At 39.5% G+C, this 25,260-nt stretch overlaps 2 protein-coding genes across 4 annotated transcripts; one reads left to right on the top strand and one right to left on the bottom strand.

The window, feature by feature from the left end:
* The first annotated feature begins 540 nt into the window (after positions 1–540).
* Positions 541–9,119, top strand: PRPF38B (pre-mRNA processing factor 38B). Its single transcript, XM_054638638.2, has 6 exons — positions 541–914; positions 4,205–4,273; positions 4,568–4,719; positions 4,803–4,863; positions 7,420–7,643; positions 7,896–9,119. The coding sequence occupies exons 1-6, from the start codon at positions 636–638 to the stop codon at positions 8,749–8,751; spliced, it is 1,641 nt and encodes a 546-aa protein (XP_054494613.1). The 5' UTR covers positions 541–635; the 3' UTR covers positions 8,752–9,119.
* A 4,045-nt stretch (positions 9,120–13,164) lies between these two features.
* On the bottom strand, positions 13,165–25,251 carry FNDC7 (fibronectin type III domain containing 7). Of its 3 annotated transcripts, none has more exons than XM_054638620.2 (14): positions 24,318–25,164; positions 23,862–23,880; positions 21,886–22,140; positions 20,968–21,228; positions 20,210–20,467; positions 20,052–20,120; positions 18,684–18,938; positions 17,740–17,997; positions 17,038–17,292; positions 15,903–16,157; positions 15,441–15,701; positions 14,833–14,862; positions 14,249–14,311; positions 13,165–13,732 (listed from the first exon to the last, which is right to left on the bottom strand). In XM_054638620.2, exons 1-13 carry the CDS (start codon positions 24,378–24,380, stop codon positions 14,274–14,276), a joined length of 2,277 nt encoding a protein of 758 aa, XP_054494595.2. In that variant the 5' UTR covers positions 24,381–25,164; the 3' UTR covers positions 13,165–13,732; positions 14,249–14,273. The 3 variants fall into 3 exon arrangements, with proteins under 3 accessions (XP_054494595.2, XP_054494596.2, XP_054494600.2); XM_054638621.2 differs by having other exon boundaries at positions 13,165–14,311; positions 24,318–24,629; positions 24,832–25,164; XM_054638625.2 differs by lacking the exon at positions 20,052–20,120 and having other exon boundaries at positions 13,165–14,311; positions 24,318–25,251.
* Positions 25,252–25,260: the final 9 nt, after the last annotated feature.

The raw sequence follows: 25,260 nt of genomic DNA, 5'->3' as shown, positions 1-25,260 counted from the left end.
CTCCGGGGCTACAGCACACTGAACACTTCTGGATGTTTAGTGTGGATTGGGCTTGAGGCAGCCTGGTCTAATGGAAGGTGTCCCTGCCCATGGCAGGGGTTGGAATCAGACAGACGGTCTTCAAGGTCCCCTTCCAGCCCAAGTCATTCTGTGACTTCTTTGCTTCTCCACTGCTGTGGAGGCAGAAGCGGCCAGCGCCAGCTGTGCTGTGGCCTCATTACCACCGACAAAGGACCGAGGGGACCACTTTTCAACTTTGTAAAATCCGGGGCTTAATCCACAGAACTCCATATAGACCGTGCCAGCAGCTGCCCCCCTTCGGATCACAGAGTCTGCCCGCTCTCCCTGGCGACGATGTCCCGCCCGCCGGGCTCCTGCGCTGCCGCCAGACGAGGCCAGGCCAGGCGAGGCGAGGGCGGGCAGAGCCGCGGCAAACGGCCGAGCTGTGGGCGGGCGGGGCCACACGAAGGCTCCACGGCTCCCCCGCCCTTTCCCCGCCGCGCCCCGCGGGTTGGTGACGCGGCCCCGGAAGGCGCCGCCGTCACTTCCCCGGCCGCCATCTTGTCGGGGCTGAGGCAGCGCCCGCCGGCCCCGCTCCGTGTGCGCGGCCCGCCTGCCCCGAGCGCCGACCCGCCATGGCCAACAACAGCCCCGCGGTGGCGAACTGCCAGGGGCAGCAGGTGGCCCAGCACCCGCCCGGCGCCGTCCCGCCCGTGCAGCAGCCGCTGCAGAGCGGGGGCCCCAAGCCGGCGGCCTCGGGCAAGCAGGGCAACGTGCTGCCGCTGTGGGGCAACGAAAAGACCATGAATCTGAACCCTATGATCCTCACCAACATCCTCTCGTCGCCCTACTTCAAGGTGCAGCTCTACGAGCTCAAGACCTACCACGAAGTGGTGGACGAGATCTATTTCAAGGTGAGCCCGCGGGCCGCGCTGGCGCCGGGCCCGGTTTGGCTGCGGCCCGCGCCTTTTCGCCCCTTATCTTGCGGTGAGGGATGGGAGTAAGTATCGGTTCTGTTGCGAGCTGGGGGAATCCAAGGCTCTGCCTTCTCTGCCTCACCAAAGAGGCGTGTTCCGCGTCGGATTTGGAATTGCCGAGCTGTAAATGGGTTTCGCAAAGGGCAGCGTGAGCGGGGCGGTGGGGGCGAAATGGCCGTCTGAGGGCTGCGCCTTCAGCCGGAGCGAGCGGGAGGGCGCGGATCTGTGCCGCCGCCGGAGCCCGGCCCTCCCGCAGCGCGGAGCCGCCTGCGCGCCCCGGAACCACCCAGCAGCGATGGTGCTGACCCTGGGTGTCTGCGTGTGGCTTTCATCCTCAGCTCCCAGTTAGGATTCCCTCCTCTGGAACTCAGCTTACAACTTAACGAGTTCCTTTTAGTGCTTCTCTTGCCGTTAGGTAAGATGTGCTGGGGAGATGAATGGTCTGTATCAGGGCACCCATGTCTCGGTTCTTGTTTTGTTAGCAGGATTGAATCAGTTTTGCACCGAGGCTTCCATCAAGCCACTCTCCCAGGTAGAGGTATGCATAATTAATGCTAATCAACGCAGCCACTTTCTTTGTTCTGATAACGAGACCAAAATTTAGATAATTCAAGGTTAGGTAATTCATTTAGTCACCTGTGTTTTGGTCGTTATTGGCGTATTTTTTCAGGTGAATTCATTTTGCTTGATAATGTCACTGTGTCAGCTGGTGGGTTTCAGTATATTTGAAATAAATAAAATAAAAAGCAAAGGTAGCCTTTTTGTTTCATTTATCCAAGCCAAAATAAGTTACTTAAGGTACTATAATTGTGAAAAATAATTCCACTACAGGTTTTTGAGATTTTTTGGCAGTTTGTGCTTACATATGCTACTGTTTTTTCATGTAAAGATAGCTTTTCTCTGCCTGTGCTCTGTCTTTGGAGCTGATTATTTATTTTTCCAAAATACTTAGTGTAAGTAATACTATTGTCAGCAGCATCTCTCCAGTTAATTTACTACGTTTCATGTGTGAGAGACTCATGACTATCTGAATGAAATGTAATGTTATGAAATGAAATGTTTACTTACACAATTGATTTTTAGAGCTGAAAAAGTTATGAAAAAAACATATTTTCAGAAAAAAATTTGAGAGCTTACTCTATTTTTAAAATTAACCCCTTCAGATGCACTAAAAAGTATTTGGTGCAATTTGTCATCTTTGTACTGGTAGAGCTCAGCAGCAGTAGATCAGATAGTTCATTTGCTTGACCTTCTGTTTCATTTTTATCTTAAATTCGGGAAGAATTTTGACAAGCCATTAAAACCTGCATATTGATCTGATTTATTTACTGAACTTGACAGTTGGTGACACAAAACTGCATGCTAAATAAAGAGAAAACTCAGCCCCTTACTCACTCATGAGTAATGGCTGTGAGGGAAAAGATAACCTGATGGCTCAGCTGCTTCATTGATATTAATAAGATCTGAATTCTCTTCATGTTTTAAGATTCCCGAATAATTGCTGTGGGTTTTTTTTTTTGTTGTTAGTTGTTTTTTTGTTTTGGTTTGGTTTTTTTTAATGAGTTGTTGGGTGGTTTTTTTTTAATGACCTGTCATAGCAGCTGTATCTTCAAGTGTATTTGTCTGTCTGAGAAACAAGTGGCTCTTCTAGAAAATATTAGAATGCTGGGTGCTGGATTATGAGGAAAGGTGATAGTAAGTCAAACAGGCAGCTAGTGATAAGGACCATCTTTGGAGATATGGATTGTGTCCAGGTACTTGAATGAATTCATTTGTAATTCTGGGCTGCTGTTTCAGTTCTGTATCTACGAAGTGCAGGACTTCCTCTTTCTTTATCCCTGACCTTAACACTATGTGCGTGTCCTCAGTTTCATTTCATCTGTGTATTTCCAACAAGTCAAGCATGCAAAGCAGTCTTTGTGGGATCAAAACTATAATTACTCCTTTTTGAAATGAATATTGTTTTCAGGGTTTTGTTGTTTGTTTTAATTGATACCTGTCAAAACCAGCATGTTTATGTTGAGGGTAATTAAAGTTGAAGACTAGCATTTGTGATAATGTTGTATTCAATCCTTTGACTAAAAAATACTTTTCATTTCTTGTGAGAGGCAATACTATATAACCAGAGGGATATGCAGGATTATTTGTGTAGTATTAAGAACTTCTCATGCTAACAGTACAGGAAGTCATAGTGGATTTTGAATTCTACAGTATTGGCATCTCTCATATTTCCTGTTTGGCAAAGACAGCAACTATAAAAACCCAAACACACAGCTCAGCAACGTCTTCTGTTAGTGTGTCTCTGATGTCACATGATTGTGTTCATAATTGGTTTTATTTCATGTATTGTTAAAGAATCTTAATTTGTGAAGTACCATACAGCATGAACTCTTACTCCCAATCCACTGTAGCACCATTGTACCCTTTTTTGTCTTTTACATATGTTTTAAGTTGGTGTGTTTAGGAAATATACTTGTTTATTGAGGCAGATATTGCTTCTCTGAATTTCAAATGTAGCATAGGCAATTATGTGGTTCTGAGCTTGTTTATGACTCTTATTGTCAAGTTTTATGAATGGTGTTGATTAACTTTCTTTGTGCACTTGTCCCTAAATATATCTCAAAAGATATGTCTTGGGCAAATTTTACATCCCTGCAGTCTAAGAGAAAAAATATTGACTTTATGTTAAAATACTACCCTTAATAAATATATTTCTTTTGTCCTAGTAGTAAGAGATAAAGAAATAGAGATAAAGAAATCTCTATTTAAGTTTACTTCAAAAATGAGACTTAGGAATATGAGACTGTATGTTTTGACTTTTGTAGCTGTCATCAGCAGTTGTCACTAAACTTGTAAGGAGATGGTTTAAATAAAGGCAGCTGTTCAGTCACCCAAGGAAATAGTAGCAATGGGGTTTAGTCATAAAGTATATGAAAGTACGTGGAGTATAGAATAAGCATGGATGTTTCCTTTGGGGTTATGGGATTTGTTTGTTTTAGATTTCATTCAAGATTTTGGCTGTAATTTCTTCAAGTGCTAATTAAAACAGCCAAGTGCTTTGCTTTAATAACAAAGCAGACTTGAACTTGAAATTGCTAGAAGACAGTTTTTTAAGATTGGTTTAGGATATCCATTGTTAAATCAGGCTTGTGTGGTCACCTAAACATTATGAAGGTTGTAATTGTAATTTTCTTTTTTTTCTCCTGTCCCCCACCTCACCCTTTCAGGTAACACATGTTGAACCATGGGAAAAGGGCAGCAGAAAAACAGCAGGCCAGACAGGGATGTGTGGAGGGGTAAGTAGAAGTACGTGCCTTCTTAAATTTTTCTGTCTGGTAAATAACTTTTCAAAGCATAGATAAAATATGCTTGTATGTTGGCTCAATCTCTAGATATAAAATATTTATTACAAAGAGCAGATACATTCTTCTCACTTCCAAAGCTGTGGATGTCAGTAGTGTTACTTTTTCCACATAGCTTTGTTTGTAGATTTAGGCTTTATGCTGTGTTAGTTCTCGTATTCTTTTGTAGGTTTGGTATAATGTCTTTGTGACTTCCTGCATCCTCACCTAACTTTTTGCTTTTGAAAGGTGCGTGGTGTTGGAACTGGAGGAATTGTGTCTACTGCTTTTTGTCTGCTCTACAAATTATTTACACTGAAGCTCACTCGTAAACAAGTGATGGGCCTTATCACTCATACAGACTCCCCATATATTAGGGCTCTTGGATTTATGTATATTAGGTAAGTATCGATATCATCAACTAATGACTGATCTAATATGCAGAAAGCTGTATTAAAATTTTATATTGTTTTTGTGCTTAAAGGTACACACAGCCACCTACAGATCTATGGGACTGGTTTGAATCCTTTCTTGATGATGAAGAGGTATGTCGGCGAGGGTAATAATTTATTTTCTTTTGTTTCTTTTCATGTTACTACTTTAGGCTTAAACATTGCTTGAGAGGGTTTTCTGTAGTTTGAATGTTACAGTGTTATGTTCTTGTTTACATTATGTATGCTAATTAGTGCAGGAAACAGGTTTGAGCTGGGACCTGGGTAATTTCTCTTAGATTTTGAAGATCTAACAGATTTTTTCATTGGTTAAGATGCTACTGTGTCAGATTTGCAAAACCATGTGAAACAGGTGTACTGAATCAGAATGCAGACAGGAGGCTGTGTGAATGTGTCTTCTGTGTGTTTTTTAAAATCATAGTTACTTTTAGGTAAGGTGTAGTAAGTCATGCAAGTGCTAAATTTGTATTATCTCTTTATTACTGGAATAGGGGAGTTGATGCTTACATAAAAGAGTGGGAACTATATGGTAGAAACCAACATTGACCTTGGAAAATTCTGCCAGAAATCTCTGTGGTTATTATTCATGTCCTGGAACAACTAAACCCAGGATTTCTTCAGAGGAGAAGCAAAAAGCCTGATTACTGCATAAGGTGGCTTTATTTCTGGAATCTTAATGCATTTGTTAATGGGGCAGATGAAGAGATGAATTGCTAACTGAAGAAATTCAGTAAAGAGGTTGCATTATTATTCAGTCAGATAGGAGGATACCTTTGGTATCCTAGTCCTGATTTACTGTTTGGAGAAACAGTAGGGAGCTGGTGGGTGAGGTTTCTTGGGTTATAAAGTTGAGTACGCAGTCTGCTACATACTGCAGCAATTAAGATTTATTGAGCAGGTTTGAAATTACATTCTAAATTTAAGACTAGAACAGGAAGGATCACTTGCCATCTTCAGTGTGACAGTAGGCATTTACTTGAAGAAATTTCAAATGTTGTAGTTGCAAATTATGTCCAAATCCTGGTATTAAAACCAGTGTTAATTACACCTGTGTCTAACTGCAATGCAGTGTATTTATTCTAAATGGCTTCTTTCATGCTAAGTATCAAAATCACTGAGCAAAGGAAACAACTGGTGATTTTAGGTAAACCCGTGCTATAGTAGATTTTTAACAACAATAAAACCAAATTGGACTTGAATCATGTAATGTCATTCTCCCCCAGCTGGGGCTAGCTAATATGAATTCTTCTCCACAAGGCTGGACTGTAATTTATGAGAAGCGTTGGGGTGGCTTCATTCTCAGGGTCCCACAGAGTCAATTTCAAGGACAGTAAAGCTGTCACAAGTACAATGCATTGTGCAGGTCTTAACTGGTTCATTATTCAAAGCATATTTTTTAGTTTATACATTTCAGTTCTTGCTGATACTGGGTGTCAAGATGTGTTTATTTCTTGTTGCTTAAAATCTCCTACTGTACTTTCAGAATTAGTGTTTCTTTCTCTGCTGCTATCAGTAGCTTTCTGTTATGTAGAAAACCTGCTTGGGGCTGCTTAAGTTTCTTACCAGTCCTGGTCAAACTCAGTAGGATGAAGCAAATTTTTATATATGGAATTATTTAAACCTACAGGATTTTTTTTCCCCTCCAGTTCTTAAAATCTGGAAGCAGTTCATCTTTTGTCATGCTGCTGTGAAAACCTTCCCAGGACACAGTTACTTTTCAGAATGCTTCTTATGTTTATTTTGTTTAACTGTACGTACTCTCCAGGTGCTACGTTTAACTCCTCTTTTTCTTCTTTAGATCTCTGCAGCGATTATATTTGGAAAAACTGTATATCTGAACACTTAAATGTGTGTGAGTGCAAGCAGTTTTACGTTCAGATTTTCTCTTCCTGTTTAGATAACAAATCTCACTTTCCTTGTGTGCTTGCACTATAGGTTTGGGACTGACAATAGCTGACTAACATGTCCTGAGCTGTGAGAGGGCATAGCAAGAAGGCCTTCATGCGGTAATGACCCTTTTCAGAGACAATGGTCATCATGGATTATGCGTTTCCAATTATTTGTTCATTTATTTATTTTTTTACATATTTCTAAATTAGAAACCTCACTGCTTCATGGCAGTTGGTTTGCTATTGCTTCCAATTCTGTTAGGATGCCATTTTGTACTAGAGGTCTTTCTATGATCATTTTTAGATAGGCAATGATGTAGTTCATAAATGATTTAGGCCACAGGGTTGGGTATGATGGTACACAGTTGTATATCCACAAAATGGAGTATTAAATGTAGTTTCAGAGGACTTCTCAAGTTTGTGGCATTAAAATACAATGCAAGATCATACCATATAACCAGACTGTGTAAGGGGATTTTGTGTTAATCTCTTCATCGACAGTCCCTTACCATCCAGATGGCTGCAGGATTACTATGTGCCTGCATGCAGATATATATTAAGTCCCATTCCCTGTCTGTAACATTCTGCTAAATCCAAAGGGTGCAGAGTTTGAATTTCTCTAAGGAAATGTATTAGAATATGAAACAAGTAAACTTTCATAATCATGAGACTTCAATAGGACAGTAATGTAGCAGCATTTTTTTTTAATCACTAAAGAATATTTTTGACCATCAGGATATTTTTTGCTTGTATTTTGCAGGACCTGGATGTGAAGGCAGGTGGGGGTTGCGTTATGACCATAGGGGAGATGCTTCGTTCCTTCCTCACTAAGCTTGAATGGTTTTCCACGTTGTTTCCAAGAATTCCTGTGCCAGTCCAGAAAGCCATTGACCAGCAAATTAAAAGCAGACCTAGAAAAATCAAGAAAGATGGCAAGGAGGGGATGGAAGAAATAGACCGGCATGCAGAACGTAGACGTTCAAGGTCACATAAGCATTATTTTAAAAATTAGTGTTAAAAGTTCAATATTGAGCTACTTATTACCAGCAATATGATGTCTTTTCACTAAAATAGGTTTTAAGGCAACAGTTTATGGATGCTGGTGGATTAAAATAATCAGATGGTGTTTTGTATTTAAGATTAAGTACAAGCTCTGTCTGTAAAGTATAAATTGGAAAGAGGATTTCTTAACTATTGAAGGAGGTGTTTCATATATAATGTCTTCTATTTTAAAAGGTCTCCAAGACCAAGATCCATCAGTCCCAGGAGGTCTCCCAGAAGATCCAGAAGCAGAAGTCACCATCGGGAAGGCCATGGATCATCTAGTTTTGATAGAGAACTAGAAAGAGAACGAGAACGGCAGAGATTAGAACGTGAAGCAAAGGAGAGAGAAAAAGAAAGGCGGAGATCCCGAAGTACCGATCGCTCACTAGAACGGAGGCGAAGCAGAAGCAGGGACAGATACAGAAGCCGGAGTCGAAGTCGTGACAGGAAAGGAGATAGAAGAGACAGGGACAGGGAGCGAGAGAAAGAAAATGAGCGGAGTCGGAAAAAAGAGAGAGATTATGACAAAGAAAGAGGTAGTGAGAGGGAAAAAGATCGATCTAGAGAAAGGTCAAAAGAAAGGAAAAGTAAGGGTGACACAGAGGAGAGGAGACACAAGGATGACAAAGATGAGAAGAAACACCGCGATGACAAGAGGGATTCCAAAAAAGAGAGAAAGCATAGTAGAAGTCGAAGCCGGGAAAGAAAGCATAGGAGTAGGAGCCGAAGCAGGAACACAGGTAAGCGCAGCAGAAGCAGGAGCAAAGAAAAATCAAGTAAACATAAAAATGAAAATAAGGAGAAGTCAAATAAAAGAAGCAGAAGCAGAAGCCGAGGAAGAACAGATAGTGTTGAGAAGTCCAGAAAACGAGATCAGAGTCCCAGCAAAGAAAAATCTAGGAAGCGTAGCAGAAGCAAAGAACGATCCCACAAACATGATCACAGTGATAGCAAGGACCATTCTGACAAACATGATCGTCGAAGGAGCCAAAGTACAGAACGAGAGAGCCAAGAAAAGCAACAGAAAAACAAAGATGAGACTGTGTGAATTCTTTCAAAAGTGGATCACATTGAATCCTATAAATGTTTGATTAAATCCTGCTTATTTTTTCTTAAAGTTGAGATTGTGCAGTAGTTGATGAGCACTCTTCTCCAACCTCCCTCTAGGCTGCAGATTGTCATTTCCTATTTTCGGTAGGGAAGTGCCTTTGTAAACCCATTCAATGCATTGACGGTTTCAAACCATTTGTTTAGTTTAATTTGTAATGCCGAGATTGTTCTTGCATTTTTATTGTTCAGATGTTTCTGAAATGTACAGTCTGTACATATGTCCTGAAAATGTTTTAATTCCTTTGGCATGGTTGCCATGTTGGTTAAATTTGTATGAGGCAATAAACTGCCACTAATTATACTTTCCTTTTGTAGACGTGGAATTATGGTTTGTATCCTGAAGTTAGCATGGCTGTGCTTTCCATAATGGTATGGCTTTTAGGGATGGATCTGGAATGTGTATTATAGCTGAGATATTTATGTGCGTACAATGTACATTGAGGGCTGCAGATTTAGAACTAACATTTATGCCCACTGTATCTGCTGTTTTGTCCAAAACTTTTAAAATGTATTATGTTGATCACCAGTGGTGTTAAATTGAGTGGACTTTCAGAGATAGTGGTTTTGATGCAAGGATTTAGATTATGTTGGGGCTTGTTTAGTTCTGTAGAAAGGCTACCTCAAGCGGACACTGTAAAGGTTGACGGATGAGTACCGTAGCCATCTATGCATTTTATTTGTTTGAAGAAAATCCATGTAAGCTTCCTTTTTTTAAAAAAAACAGTTTATCCATTTGTGGTCCTTTAATGTTTTTAAGCAGCTGCACTCTGTCATTTATGATAATCCTGGGCTAATAAAGGCATTTAAGATGGGAAGAGGGAGGTAGGAAGAAGAAAAATATCACAAAGGATTTCAGTTTCAAGCTTCCAAAGCATTTTATAAGTGTAAACATTTAAAATGAGAATTAACTGATAGTGTCCTTTTTTAATTCATATTTTCTACAAATAGTAAAGATCACAGTTTGTGCTGAACATTTCATCTGGCAGATTTTTTTTTAAACAGGTTGTTAGACGGAAAAACCAAAATGCATTATAGAAAAAGATCATATCATTAAAGTCCAAATCTATTTCATAGATTATTCTGATGACTTGTATACTCAGTGAGGAGAACCACCTGGAATAAACTCTCGATTAATTCCTTTGTATTGAGTGTCAGCTTTTCCCTGCATGTTCATGGCCAGTTAAAGGGTGCTTCAGTTCCTCCACGTTTTATTTTCAGATCAAGTGATACTTTGGATGAATAAGGGATTTTATGTAATAAGTGACTTAGAACAAACATGTAGCAGACAAAAGAAATGCTGCAGCCCCAAGAGAGGAAGAATATGAAGTGGGAATCAATCATGAAGTAACCTGAGGGTAGAAATACAATATTTGTGCCTTTTTTGCTTCTGTGTGATGCAGGTCATCTAGGCATATTTAGTTTTAAACATCCAGGGAAAACAGAGTTTTGACTTCCAACAGTATACTTCATTCCATAGTATTCCAAGAAGCAAACTTTTTTTCTTCCTTCCTTCTCTTCCTGTTTTCTGAACTGTAATGGTCTTTATCACCATGATCCTTAGTAATCAACATTTTTCAGTACTGACGTTAGGGTTGTCTGCTTATATTTGTGTTACCTGATTTTAAGTCTGAACTTGAAACAAAACTTAAGCTTCAACAAATTCATTCCCTTGCAGTGTAAAACTAAAATACTGAGCTTTCATTTAAGATTGGAGAAGAAAAAAATACCCTGTCTAGTAGATAACTAGAACTGTCTCTGCAGTCTGCCAAGGGATTGCATGGATTCTGTCCAGTGAGGGCAACTTTAATTTATCTTGTTTGTGTCTAGAGGGCTTCTTTTGGCCTTGTTTTTAACCTTCAATTTCTGAAACAAATGTGTTGTTGGCCAGAGAGGCTGCAGAACCAGTGTTTTGTCAGGGAAAATGGATTACTGATTTCCAGTTGTTCCTTCAGGGCTCTTCCTGTTCTGAGACTGTTGGGCAGTACAGTGAAAGAATGGTTTATTTGCAGGAAAAAATGCAGGTATTTGAGAGACAATCTTTGACCTGAACGTGGACAAGTACTGTCTCTCTACAACAAAGATGGTGAATATTTTGCTACAGCTTGTGCAGAGACTGGCTCATCCCAGTATCTCTTTACAAGTGCAGTAATTTCAGGACTGTGCTTTTATTTTCCTGTTTTATAAGTAGTCCTTTTTGACCTCTGAATTCAGTACGATCAATTGAGTTAGCAGTGTAATGGACAGCGCAATATTCCCTGGCACCCACGACCTGTGACAATTCCTTGAATCAAGACACCTGTCTAAAGTTATCCTTAGGATTTACTGTCATACAGCTCTTCAGTTTGTATCCAGGGTCTCTTAATTCCTTTTTGTCTTTCTGATGCCATTTTATTATTTCATGTGCCCTTCCTTAAAAAGCAGAAGGAACTGCAGGGCTGTGCAAGCAGTGCTGATGAGCAGGGGTGGGCTAGTGGAGGCGCCAGTGCTGCCCACTCTGTGCAGTTGTTGCAGTGCAGTACAGGTGCACTGGACATTCATCTCAGGGGCATTAGAAGAAAATTTCTGCCAATTTTAGCTGGAGGAGCTGTGGTTGCAGAGCTGTTGTCTCTCAGTCTGTGCACTCACTCTTCAGTTCTCAGGGTAAATGACCATGACCGAAGCACTATGAGCCCCAAGTTTCCATAGTATGCCATGTGTCCATAATAGCCTAGGATTGTTATCCTTGTGAAGCCTCATCTGGCTTGGAAATTTCCTGTGGCTCCAATGCTAAGTACTGGAATATAATATTAGTAGCCTCATACAGCATACAAGTTCCCCTCTTTAGGGGAACCTGAAAGAATTTGATGAATTCTGCTGGCTTTAGATGTTTGAACCCTTTGCCCCATTGTGCAGCGCATGTAGCTTTAAGTATGGATGACCACCAGCTATTAAGCAGGGTAAAACAGCATTTAATGCCACTTTTGATGTTTTGCAATGAGATTGTCATTGTATCTCTTTTACTCTTCACCAGCAGTAGTTAGATGTGGTAGAACACTAAATCTCAGTAAATTTGGGTTGAGTCTGAAATCAGCTGAAGGGTAGATTTTTTGCAAGTTCTTTCAGTGGATTGAAATCCGAGTTTGGAGCTATTATTCTGTGTCAGATGAAATTTAAAACAGTGTGTATTTTATATATACAAATTTTTTTGCAAGTGTTCATATTTGTGTAATTCCAACTAAATACATCTTTACTATTATGCATTGAATTTAAATTTTTTATTAAGTAAGCATTAATGAAGTAATCTTCTATGAAATAACCTAGGTGGTTTAGTCACCTAATTTGTTAGTGCACATGATTTCACAGATACTGCTCTGAAAGCATTTTAGCATATCCATATGCTGCCTACCTCCAAGCCTGCAACAGTAATTTTCTTGTTCTCTAGTCTTCTTTCAAGAGACAGTGGGGTTGGGTAGTTTGGGGTTTTTTGGTAGGATTGTTGTTGTTTGTTCAGTTGAGAATTTTATTGCTTGGGGGTTTTTTGCTTCATGAAGTCCAGAGCTTCATGTGAGTAAATAGTACAGAAACAGCATCTACAAAAATGTGACATGTAATTGTCCTTTCTTGGATCTGAAGCCAGCATGACCCATAAAAGTGTGTTTACCTCAGTCTGGAGAGAACCTGTAACCAATCCTGACCAAATTTTTTAATCAGCTCAGTGAACTCCAGTGCTGTTTCACCTATCAGCAGTGTTTATTAGACAATTGTTACTAGACAATGTCAAATGCCTGAATAACAACACCTTGAGGTTACACACTGCCGTAGTAGGAGGTGTGTATGTGGCTCAGTTTCATTGTGTTGCTTTTCCTCCCTGTTTTGCTAATTTTGTACATCTTCTACACTTTTTTTAGAGCTGAATCAATCAATGTGTTTTTTCTTGAAATCATGAGTCCTCTTAAGCTTTTTGGTTTTTTTTTTTTCCCCAACAGACATAAAAATAATACATTCTGATACAATTACACTTCAGGGACAAAAGAGAGGAGCAGATGAAGATAGTACTACAACTTAACTGCTAAAGTACTGCTACAACAATTGTTGTTTGTAGTGTGTAATTGAGGTGTTAATTAATTCTCAGGGAAAATTAAGAAAACATACACCAACAGTTTAGAATGGCTTTAAGTACATTATAGTATTAGAGCATGGAATTATCAGAATTGCTAAGGTGAAAAAAAGTAGCTCAGGGCTTGAATTTGGTTCCAAAAGAAACCAATTGCTTTAGATCTCTAAAAACCCAGGTAAACACTTGACACTGTGGTGACAGTGTTTGGCAATGATGTCTGCAAAGAAGAAATACATGGAACCCTCAAGAAAGAAGGCTGTTTAATTTTTTTTATTAAGTGAGAAATAAAACCAACTTTCTATTAACTAATGCAGAGCAGTTTTAAATAATGTTTCCTAAAGCAAGACTTGTTTGATCGTGACTAAATGCAGATCATGTTTTAAGAAGCAGCATACAATTCTTGGGCCATCTACAAGCAACTTACTGAAGCTGATTCCCTTGAGATTTTGCACAAGTGATCAGAACCATTGGCTGAGATACTTAACATGTGTTCCCTGAAGAAAGAAAATTTCCAGAATGGATAGTGTCTGTTTCTATAAGCTGAAAATAGTGCTAGAAACCCTCTTGTCTTTGGATACCTTTGTACACATGAGCTTCCAAAGACTCTGTTAAATACAGATACGTGTGTGTAGAACCATTGACTTTAAACTTTGCTTTCAAAGTCGACTGAAAAAGTGACCACTGTGGAGTATGAGAGAAGGTCCTGCCTGGATTAGGTCTCAGATAGGGCTGGGTGTTCAGCTTTCCTGCTCCCAGTCCTCAGGCAGCTGTGAATGTTGCACTTAAGCACAGATGTGTCTTTCCAGCTCCAGGGGAAGAGAGACTGAAAATAACATTTAGGGAGAATGGTGCTATGAACAATCTTAACATCCACCTTCCCCTAAGCTTGATCTCCTTTTTGCTGCTGTTCACCTACAGGATAGCAGTAGGTGAACAGCAGCAAAAAGGAGATCAAGCTTAGGGGAAAAATAAACAGCAATTTCTTGTCATTCCTCTGAGACAGGAGCAGAAAGTAGTCCAAAACACCAGGAGAAAGTAAATGAGTGCTGAAGAATATTTTTATCTGTTTGGATTTAAGGGCTTTTCTGAGGAATTACAGCATAGTGAAGTGAAGGCTTAATGAAGTGAAAGAAGGTTGTTAAAAATGGAGGAGAGGACAAATCAGTAGTGCTAGTAGAAATAAATGACAAGAGATTTCAGAGGTAAATGTGATGGATTTTAACAAACCACTTGTGATATACAGGACTGGTGAAGCATTTCCCTCCAATCCCAAAGATTTAATCAGCAGGAAAAGTTGGATTCATACATTCTAATATGAATTGTGATTCTTATAACTTACCTCCTTATCTGAGCCAGAATTTCATCTAGATGTGTTTTGCATTACTCTTTCCTCTATAAATAACTATAAAAGAATTTAGAAATTAAGACAATTCCACTTATGGAAAAGCAACTGTCTTGAGAAATTTTTATTTTAGTGGCTGCTTTTGAAGTTGTTTCTAGCAGTTTACATAGGCAAATAAAATACTATCCTGCTGAAACCCAGAAGAAATAAGGTAGAATAGATTGAGGTAAGGCACCCTATTTTTTTTTACCTTTTTGAAAATAGAAAGCAGAAGTGCCACCTAGTTTCATTTGTAATGGGATGTGGGAAGGCTACAAAAGATAATCCTGCCTTTTATTTTGTGCTGTCAAATTAGTAGTAAGTGTTGCGACCTTGCATGATAGTATGCAGGCCACAATATAGGTAAGGTTTTGTTTGTTTTTTTTTTCAAATTATACATTAGAAAATGGGATGAGATAAACCTGTATAACACTACCAGAAGCCTTGACCATCAAGTCTATGTGTTATATACATCTTATATGAAGATGATGCAAAAATATTCTATGAACTTTATGAATTTTTAATGAATGTACTGCTCTTACCCATTCCAACAGAGCTTCCAGAACAGGTGACTGAAATGACATGAAACAGTAGTACAAGTATTAGATGTCAGGTTGTAAGCTGCAAAATATTATTAGTCTACAGTATGTAGTCCATCTATACTACTATGCAACCCCATCAGATAGCAGTAGTTTTATAATGGATTAAATCCATGCCTTGGGAAAGGCAAAATAATTTCTTCCCCTTTAAAATTTTTTACTTTAAAAAATGTGATTAGGAGGGATTCATTGCAGTTATTGATTTGTTTCTTTATTTAAAAAATACATAAAACAAAATGCTAATTTATTTGCTTCTGTATTCTAACCATTCCTAACCTCCCAACTGAACATTAAGTTTTCTATATTCACCAGGATATGGGTGATCCAGTTAGGAGGTACCTGTGCAGATAAGTGTGCCCAGACCCAAAATGCTGCTGTGAAATTCCCGTCACAGATACTGCAAGACTGCACTCATAAAGTTTACTCTGCAGTCAACACTAGAGCAGAAAAGGTTTATTCCATGCCACCTTTACCTGCATAACTTTGGATTACATTGTGGCCATCTAGCATTAAAAAAAAAAATTAAAAAATCAAAGAAATTCAAATTCTACCTGAATATATTTTCTTAGGACAGAATGTGAGCCTTGGCCTTTTGTTGGTCACTGGAGCCACCAGCACAGTGTAGACATCCCCACAGGGTATCTTGGTGATATCACAGTGACTGAGACCCGAGCTGGGGGTACAGCTGAAGTTGCCCTTTGAGCCACGTAAATCAGCATTGTAGTTTATGGTTTCATCAGAAGCTCGCCAGAACACCCTGATGCCATTGTTGCTGAGTCTATAGAGCTTCACCCCAGAAGGGCAGCAAGCACCTAAGAAAGTAAAAAACATTAATGAGCAAATTTTGTGAACTCACAATGTATTATAAATTTCTAGACTGCAGTTTAAACCAGATTACTATGATTACCAGCATTTCAAAGAGAAAATTATTCTTTCACAAAGCCAAAATAATTCTTGAACTGAACTAGGAGAGAAAAGTTTTATTTAGAGTTGTTTTATGGAGCTTTACGTACTGGAAGAATATCCCTGATAGGTGCAGCTGGATGTCAAACCCGTCTCACTGATGGCTCTCAGGGACACTGTGTAGTTGGTGCCACATGTGATACATCCCAGGAGACAGTAGGTCTGAAGTGTGTGACACTTTGCCTGTCCTTTTGGAGACTCTAGTGTTGTTACATATGTCTGTGCACCCCTCCCAACAGACCAGCTGATGTTGGTTACTGACTGTGTCACTTGAGTTAGTACCAGGTCATTAGGGCAACAAGGAGCTAAAGAGAACAAAAGAGAGAAGTTAATTCAGTTTTGTACCTGGAAAATGGAAGGTGTTTGGAGGGTTGCATGTAGAATAGTACATGATCAAGATTAAAGGAATAAAGAAGTGCATATTTTTCAGGCATGCTGAAAAATAGTTGACTCTGCTGGCAAGACTCTAATCAACAGAATATTAACGTAGGATCAATTTGTCTCTAACTATGGGTTAGAACCCTGGAATTATTATAAAATGATTGTTCACCAAGATTCTAAAAATTACTAAGATTTTTCATCAGAATATCAGAGTACATCTGTAGTTTAATTAAGCGGGGTCTGTCTCTACCCCTCAAGTCATATATCTCAGTCCAGCTCTGTCTGTGTCTCTGCTTGAAGTAGAGCAATGTAAAATGACTGCAGCCAAACTGCATGTTAAAAATAGATCCTGGTGTATATTAATCTCTGCCTGGAGAGGTGGTAGAGGACAAAACCTGTTAACAAATTAATAGCAGGAATAGTGGCTAGGATGTTCTTTAATCTGTTCTTTACAACTGCTTATTTGTTGACATGGACATTACCTCATTGCCTCTCCTGGTGGTACTAAATATCAAAATGCTGACAAGGAAGTTATGCATTGCATTAGTGGCTTATGTTATTACATTTTAGTTAGCTGTGCCAGAAGATAATTGGTAGCACTAAGGCCTCTCAGTCTGAGGCAAGTGCCAAATGACCCTTCCTTGTTACACACAAAGACACAGACAGGTTTGCAAAAAGGACATCCAGCAATACATAGTACAATGTGCATATATTGTAAATAAAAAATAGCCAAAACCATAGAGTCAAGGAACTATTTTAATATTATGCTGCTAAGTATGTTGAACTATATACAATTCCCCATACCTGTCTCTAAAGGGATACTGTAGCTTGGTAAGCTCTGTCCTGCTGGTGATCTTGCTATAGCACTTACAGAGAAAGCAGATCCACAGGGAAGATCCATTAGGGTACAGGAATTCCTGGTGCTTGAGCAATGCCAAAGTCCCGCCTCTCCTCTGGCAGTGACAACGTACATAGCTTCTTCATTGTTAGGTTGCCACTGCACACTGATTACAGATACACCCTCCTTTGAGATATTTTTAATTTCAGGACTGCAGGGAGCTGAAATATTTCATATTAATAGTATTTAAACAGATTATTTATGCATACTATATAAATTACACTATATAAGTGAAAATTAAATTCCAGTTAGAACTGACAAATTACTTCAGGAAAGCATATGATCTTTATATGCTTTACTCCTGGTGAGAATTTAGAAGTTTTGACAGAACAGACAATGTAAGTATTTTGTGTATAAATTGTAATTCTGATCTTCAAAATACTGGAGCTATCAGAAGCTTTCAATACAAATTCCCCTTCCTATAGTGTATTCTTAAGGACTTTCAGGTTTGGAGGTGCTGTATTTTTGGGTTTTTAAAATATTTTTATCAGTGAACTTAATAAAACAGTCAAACAGCAATTTAGCTCTCCAGTAACGTTTTTAATGCACGAATCACTGTGCCGTATAATGATGATTTCTTCAGCCAAAGCAGAATGAGCGATCAGTACCTGTTGCCACGTAGCGAGGCGCGCACGAGGCGCTGCTGCCGCGGGCCTCGCTGAAGGAGCGGACGGTGATGTTGTAGGGGGTGCTGCACTGCAGAGCCGACAGGCTGCAGGCCGTGGCCGTGTCCCTGCAGAGCACCACGCCGCTGCCGCCAGCCGCCCGGGTCTCGTACAGGTCCGCGCCTCGCACGGGAGCCCAGGTGACCCGCACCGTGTCGCTTGACACGAACACGGCCCTGAAGTCACTTGGGCAGCAAGGAGCTGCGTACGAAAAGGCAGACAGGGAAACCCGAATGGGAGTGGAAAACCGGTGCAAATAAAAAAAACTTTGTTTCATTTATCTGTGTGCTTCATGTCTTCTCCAAGGTTGACCAGTACTGTGCAAACAGTCTAATGAATCCCAGGTTTACTCAAATTAATTGAGTACCACTCCTTCCAAATCGATAGAGGACATACTAGTGTTTAGGTCAGACACAGGAATTATGCATACCCTTGGTTTAAAATTTTAAAGGTCTAGAGATTAAATAACAATGTTCTTTTCAACATTGAACTTACTATTTTTTTCATTTTCCAAGTATGAAAACTCCCTATGAGGAAGACTTTGGTACACTCTTCCTGAGGTAAAACAAAAAAAAAAACCCAAAACCCAGACAGGACTAGAGTTCCAATGTTATGCCAGGTCTGTGTGTTATTCATATGTCCTTGCCTGATGATTGTGAATTGTTAAACCATTTTCAAGTTTGTATGCATGTTGTTGCACTTGACTATGCAAGTTAATTGCAATGTAAACTGTTTCTTTTTCTCTGCCAACCTTTGTGTGTTATGCTCAAAACCTGAATAAAAATAGAAGTTCAAGTCGTTATCTTCCCATGAAAATGTCCAAACAGCTCAACCATAAATACAGTTAAAGGATCCAAATGAATTTCCAGGAATACATGGCTGCTTACCAGTAGTGTAATTGAGTACATCACCTAAAGGGCTCTGTCCTGCCTTGTTATATGCAAAGACACTGATGAAATAAGTGAAACCACAGTCCGACTGGAAATGGCATTGAGTATGTGATGTGTTGCAGTGCACTTCCAAGCCATCATCACTCTTCACAAAAACCACGTAATAATGACCCAAACTGACGCTAGACCATGATACCAGCAAGTGACCAGGTTCATCCTCCTCAATTGATATGTTTACTGGTGCACAAGGAACTGAAAAAAATATTCAAAAAAATAAAAAATTCTCAATACCATTCTTTTTTTCTTTCTTGAAGTTATACTCTTGGGGAATAAAGGAAAATCAGAGATATATTGAATTATATAGAACATAGAATTACTCTACTCATCTTGAATGGTTGCTCTGTCTTGATCAAGAAAGCAACAACTTAGCTGCCTTTACAGGGGTTGGTGCCTATATTTAAATGACAAGAGGGTATGATTTTTACAGAACAAAATAGATGCTACATCATGTTTTACAGAGACGTCTGATTAAGGAGCCCTCTGAACAAAAAGTGACACCAGGCATTAAGTCAAAAGGAAATGGCACAGTGTGTGCTCACAAATAGTAGGCTTGGATGATAACTGGAATACTAGCATGAATAGCAGCTGGCATCCAAAAGCCTCTATGTGTGAAAACCATTTATATATTTTTTATCAAATTTACTGGCTGTGGCTGAGTAGAACTGTCCTTTGCTTAGGTTTCCTTTCTGTTGGCATTCCAAAATGCCACATTAAACTGCAAACTCCATGGCTTTTGTTTAAATAACATTTACTTTCTTTCTAGTTCAGTGCAGCTTGCTGCTCTTAGAATGAATATATGTGATCTAGCTGAAGCAGTGTTGGCTGAGATTACAGCTCAGAGCTTAATAGCTGTCTCTGGCATAAGGCTCTCTCATCCTGTTAGATGCACCACAGAGTTGCTCACATGAGTGATCTCCTATCAAAAGTCAAAAGGAGGCAGGTTATAAATAAGTAGAAATAACTAAGTACATAATGTTGTGTATTTCAAGTAGCATGTAAGAGAAAGAAATTGTTTAGATTTTGATTACATGGGCAGTTCATCTAACAGGTCAAGAAACAACAATCTCTGACATGGCAGTGGTGCTGTAGCTGAACTGAGCAAGCTATTGTCCTGAATATGGTTGATGGTTTCTTAATTTAGCCTAGTGGTGTTACTTTGGCTAAATGTGCTTTTGTTGACCCCCTTTCTAACTAACAACTTGACGTGGCTCAGAACAGTTCTATGCTCAATGCCATTCCCTCACAAATTTCTTCCACCACTGCAAGTTTTTGTCACAGAAATACGAAAAACGCTCAGGCTCTTACCTCTGCAATAGAAAAGTATATGACATAATTCATGAACAAGGGTCAAAAGCAGAACTATTAGAGAATCACCTGTGAATTGCAATGGACTCATTTACATTTGAAATTAAAAAAGTAGATGTTAAAATGCCATAAGCTACATAAGAATCAGAGATACATACTCGTTTTGAAGCTTACTGCATCAGTAGGTTCACTGGATCCAGCATCATTGTGTGCTGTGACAGACACATCATACTCAGAGCTGCACTGGAGGGATGGCACCATGCAGGAGGCAGAAGATGTGTTACACCTCAGTTTCAGGAGCCCACTGGAGACTGTGACACTGTAAGTTAGAGCTCCTTCTGTTGGCATCCAGGAGACAACAGCTCTTGAGGCACCACTATTGAAAGCTACTTTAACATCCACTGGTGCATTAGGACCTATGGTATATCAATTTGGAACTCATAAATATAACTTAGATTATAGCCTACAGACATGATCTCTTTCACAACTTGCAAACTAAATGCATTTTTTTTGAGTGCAAACCTTACCCACATTTATGTTAAAATTATATTTTTAAAAAGAAGTAGTTCTAGTTGACCATAGCTGAAACTCCCTGCTTATTTGAGTATTTGCTTCTCTCAATTAGAAAAATCCTCAAAATCAGTCTGAGCTTGTGTAACCCTTATCCAGACCTGTCCTAAGTACAACTTTAGTGTCAGTAATTGCTATCTTTGCCTCAGTAATGTTCACTAAACATAGCCATGTCATCTGAGCTTTCATAAACTTTGAGATGAGGCAAAAATACGATCTGAAAATCTACTCAATGTATCTTTGAAAAACATAATACAATCACAAATACACATAAATACTTTCTGGTATATTGTTGCTGTGTTGTTCTTAGAATGCTGACTTGGTTTCAGAAGAGAAAATTTCTTACTTGTTCTTTGGTTATATGTGAAATCATCTCCAGGCACTCCATTGGCATTCCAGGCATAAGCCTTGACAGTATACAGAGTTCCTGGATCTAGATTTGTAAATATCAAGGAGGTATTGGTGGTGTTCTGCTTCAGCACTCTGCCCAAACCATCTGATCTCATGAGTGACACAGAGAACCCAGCTGCCATATGCACAGCTTTCCAGCTCACTGCAATGGAGTCACAGCTCGGAGAACGAACAGACAGAATTGGAGCAGCCAGGACTGTTGAGGAAAAACAAAATTATGCCTTTGGTTTTTCAATAGGACAGCTTGAAAAGGCCAAATTTGAAATGAATATACAGACAAAACAATCACTAACCCTGAGAGACAAATTCAGTGACAACAAAACCAGAAAAAATAAATTAATGCAAGATCGACAGAGCAAATTTGGAAAGTGATTAGGTGCATCAATTATTGTATAGCCCATTTTGTGAAATGAACAAAAGTTGTACAATGAACTAAAGCTGTACAGAATGTGAGAAGGGCTGCATGTGTTGAAGAATGAAAATCACCAAGAAGATACTGCATTTCCTGTCCTCTAAGTTTTACATTGTCTTCCTATCTTATACTTTTGGTTGTTTCTTCATTTCTTCAAGTTATACCTTTTGTTAAAGTAAAATACATATATTTATACAAATTCTAATGAAACTCCCAGCTGAACTTTTAACTTACTGTACCATCATAAAGTAAACCATTAATTCAGACTTTTGTCCTGGTCATTAAGTCAGATGGCTGAATTCTAGTCGTCAAAAACTGAAAGAAGAATGCGATCAGTACAATTTTAAAAAAAAGGTTATAATAATTCAGGACTGGTACATGCATGAATGCTTTATGTTATAATAACATTACAGAATTTGACATAAGATTTTGAAAGCCCACCTGTTTTTACTTTTGTGAAAGGTGAAGGCTGGCTTTTTCCTCCTGAACTGATAGATCTGACCGTGATTCGGTACAAGGTGGCAGGCTTCAGTCCCGTCACTGTGCCTGGAGAATTCTTCACTATAGTTTCAACAAAGGAATCTCCATCTTGTGCAGTCAGTATGTAATTAGTAGCCCCAGGTACTGCTCTCCATTCCACTGTGATGCTGTTGCTAAGTTTTGAATAAGCTTGGTCAATAACAGGTATATCTGGAGCTAAAATGGAAATAATGAGAGACGTACTGAAGTGGGAAAACACAGTCCTGTGGAACATTTCACAAAGACAAAATGTAGGACAAATAGTCCACACTTTCTATGAATTATTAAAATTTAAGTTAAATGGACTTTCAGTGAACATTAACAAAATACAGAGCCTTGTGATATTCTAGATCAAATTTCAGCTTTCCATAAAAAGACTCTAATACTCTGAAATCACTATTGTAAGAGCATTATTTAACCTAGGTTTCACTGAGAGGTTCTCCTTCAGAGCAAATTAACTATATTACTAATTAAAGTGATATACAAAGCAATACATACAAAGAAGAAATATATGTTTATACAAAGCAGTCTGAAATAGGACACTGAACCATAGGAAATTCTATATTAAAGCAATATACAATAATTTAGTCTGGAAGGCATCACAGGAACTCACCTAACCTCCTGCTTAGAGCAGATATTCAATATTGGGTATTCAATAACATGACCAATCAAATATTGTAACAATGCTTTGGTGTTATGCTCTACCATTCAAAAAGAGCTCTTTTGTACTGCAGACACAAAACTAAGTAAACCAGTGTACTTCTTAACCACGAGTAATTTATGTTCAGAAATCAGGATTTTCACACTAAAATCAGCATTTATAAAGCAATTACGCGTGTTGCAAGGCTGCAAAACACTCACTAGAAGAGAAAAATATAAAATGAAGGTAATATCCCACATAAAATGAAGAAAAGGAATGTAGAGGTATTTGGGATGAAGTTGGTACCTTCGTTCATAGCAAAGCAGCTCACGGGGGATTTGGGACACCTGAGCAAGTATTATACACAGCTGCTCAGCTAAGTGCTAACATCTGTAACATCTACATGCTTTTATTTATTTATATATATATATATATATATATTTATACTGGACTGTTAGCAAGACTTAGACCTGAGTGAGGATTTCCTGCACAGAAATTTTTATGAATTGTTACGAAAGACAATATTATAGAACAAACTAAGAAAAAAAAAATTACAGTGCAGTATTTTGCTCCAGAATTGTGAAAGACCCATGTGCAAATGTTCCATAGGCATGGTCAGACAGAATATCTGGGACCATTTCTACAAATGGGGCAAAAGAGGGTGTCTGACTGTAACTGATAAGAACATGCTTGGGACTAAGAGCAGATGTTAATTGTTAGTTGAGTAGCTGTGCATTAAATTCCAAAACCTTGGAAATATTTGTCCGTAGGAGATTGTGCTTCTTCTGGTGTGGTTTTGATTTTGGTATTTTGTTTGGTTGGTTGGTTATTTTTTTTTGAGGGAGTGTGATGGAGTTTTCTTTTCATGCTTCTTTTGGGGTTTTTTTGGTTTTTTTAATTATCAAAATATACAACAATTGGTTGTAAATATGGGACAGTGTGAATTCCATTTGTACCACAGCTATATAATGAACAGCAGAATTTGTTCATCTGAGTGTTCTCCCTGGTTCACACTAGTATCAAGGTACAAGTCTGAATATTTGAGTGTCCAACAGAATTGTGACTCTTAAAAATGAGATTTAAAATTTATAAAGACATCAATGTAATTTTTTAAGCCTGAATCAAACATGAAAACATTTTTTGTTTGCAAAGCTGCTAGAACTTACAGAATATTTTATTAAAAAGCACAAGTGGGTATTCTCTTCAGACCCATTCAAAAATAGGTAGGAAAAACCAAAAAACCATTTTGAGTATTTACCTGTGTTTGCTGAAAATATCTGAAAAGGAAGATATAACAAAATTAGAATACAGTGTGACATATTTTATTTTGAAAATTAAAAATCTAAGAATGTCAGTAACAACAACCTAAAATATTATGTTTATTAACACATTTTACTTATGTAAATATTATGTATTTGCTCAGATTCTTTAAGCATGGAAAGAGTACACAACCAATGAGATTTGGTACAGGTATGCAGATTGTACTGCTTCTGCATTTCCCCCTCTGAACCCGGCTATTAATCCTGTTTGCAGTTGTTGACACACTTTGAAAGTATTTTTCAGTCATATGTAAACAGTACAACACTGTGATAGTATCGGAATACCAATGTGGAAGCGGATGTCTGATAGTGCTCCACCCTAACTTTTAGTTTACTTTTCCGAAGAATTCAGTATCATCGCTAAAATAGCTTTACAGCAAGTCAGTCTCACTCACCATTTCTAGGCAGCCGAGAAGCACTCCAGTAAACGCTAATGATCTACTTTTCGCACCACACATCTTGGCAGAGCTTGGTTCCAGCTTCACACGGGGCGAAAGGCGGCCGATGCCAGCGCCGTTCCCCAGCGGTGCTGTCACTGCAGGCTGGCACCCCCCGGGGCAGAGGAGGTGGCGCTGGGCTGGCCGCTCCTCCCTGCGGGATCACCGCTGGACAGCGGCCACCAAACTCAGTGACACCACCGAACCCGGTGACACGGGGCCACCACAGCATCGGCTTGTGGCCGCATGGCTGTGGGGGTCTCTTCCCTCCTGTTATAGGGTGCAGATTCTGTATGGTTTATACAAGACTCACAAAATAATTAAGCTCAATGACATTTGGTCTTCAGCTCATTGTCTATTGCATTTTTGCCCACTCACAAGGATCTTATTTTCCATCGGGAATGATGCCCTCATCGTCCTCCCCTTTGAGTGGCACACCGTCATACTGACTGGGAACTAACCTTCCTCGTACCTGGCACTGTGGAAAGAGAAATTTTCCTCGCATTCCTTCGTATTTGTGGTAGATGCTGGTTTCCCTTTGAGAACACAACTTTATGTCTTCAAACTATAACTTCTGACAGACGATTATAGGTGTCAACAGCCGCTATCGTTCTATGACCCGACAGTGTTTTCCTTGGTGGTTTACACGCATGTCAGCGGGAACCTGGGGGCCGTTTTCGTGAGGGAGCCCCAGTCTTCCCCCAAGAGGACCTGGGAGCAAGGCAGGTTTCGGGAGCCCCCTCGGCCAGGCGGTCTCCAGCTCCCCTCACCTCGCCAGGGCCGCCTCGGTCGGGAGCGCCTCCCGCCGTCCCGGGCTCACCTGAGCAGGAAGCTCCTTCCTCAGGGGACGAGCCCTCGCCACCGGGCACTTCCCCAGTGGGAATTTCGGACCCCATGGTGG

This window comes from Agelaius phoeniceus, chromosome 8 (assembly GCF_051311805.1).
Source record: "Agelaius phoeniceus isolate bAgePho1 chromosome 8, bAgePho1.hap1, whole genome shotgun sequence".
Classification (NCBI taxonomy): Eukaryota; Metazoa; Chordata; class Aves; order Passeriformes; family Icteridae; genus Agelaius; species Agelaius phoeniceus.
This window is presented reverse-complemented; position numbering and strand designations above follow the sequence as displayed.

Coding starts and splice junctions, on each gene's coding strand:
- PRPF38B (XM_054638638.2), top strand. CDS start 636: ATGGCCAACAACAGCCCCGCGGTGGCGAACTGCCAGGGGCAGCAGGTG. Junction 915..4,204: donor TGGACGAGATCTATTTCAAG/GTGAGCCCGCGG, acceptor TCACCCTTTCAG/GTAACACATGTTGAACCATG. Junction 4,864..7,419: donor CCTTTCTTGATGATGAAGAG/GTATGTCGGCGA, acceptor TGTATTTTGCAG/GACCTGGATGTGAAGGCAGG.
- FNDC7 (XM_054638620.2), bottom strand. CDS start 24,380: ATGTGTGGTGCGAAAAGTAGATCATTAGCGTTTACTGGAGTGCTTCTC. Junction 20,121..20,209: donor TGCAGTAAGCTTCAAAACGA/GTATGTATCTCT, acceptor TGCAATTCACAG/GTGATTCTCTAATAGTTCTG. Junction 14,312..14,832: donor TGGAAGCTCTGTTGGAATGG/GTAAGAGCAGTA, acceptor ATTCTTTTATAG/TTATTTATAGAGGAAAGAGT.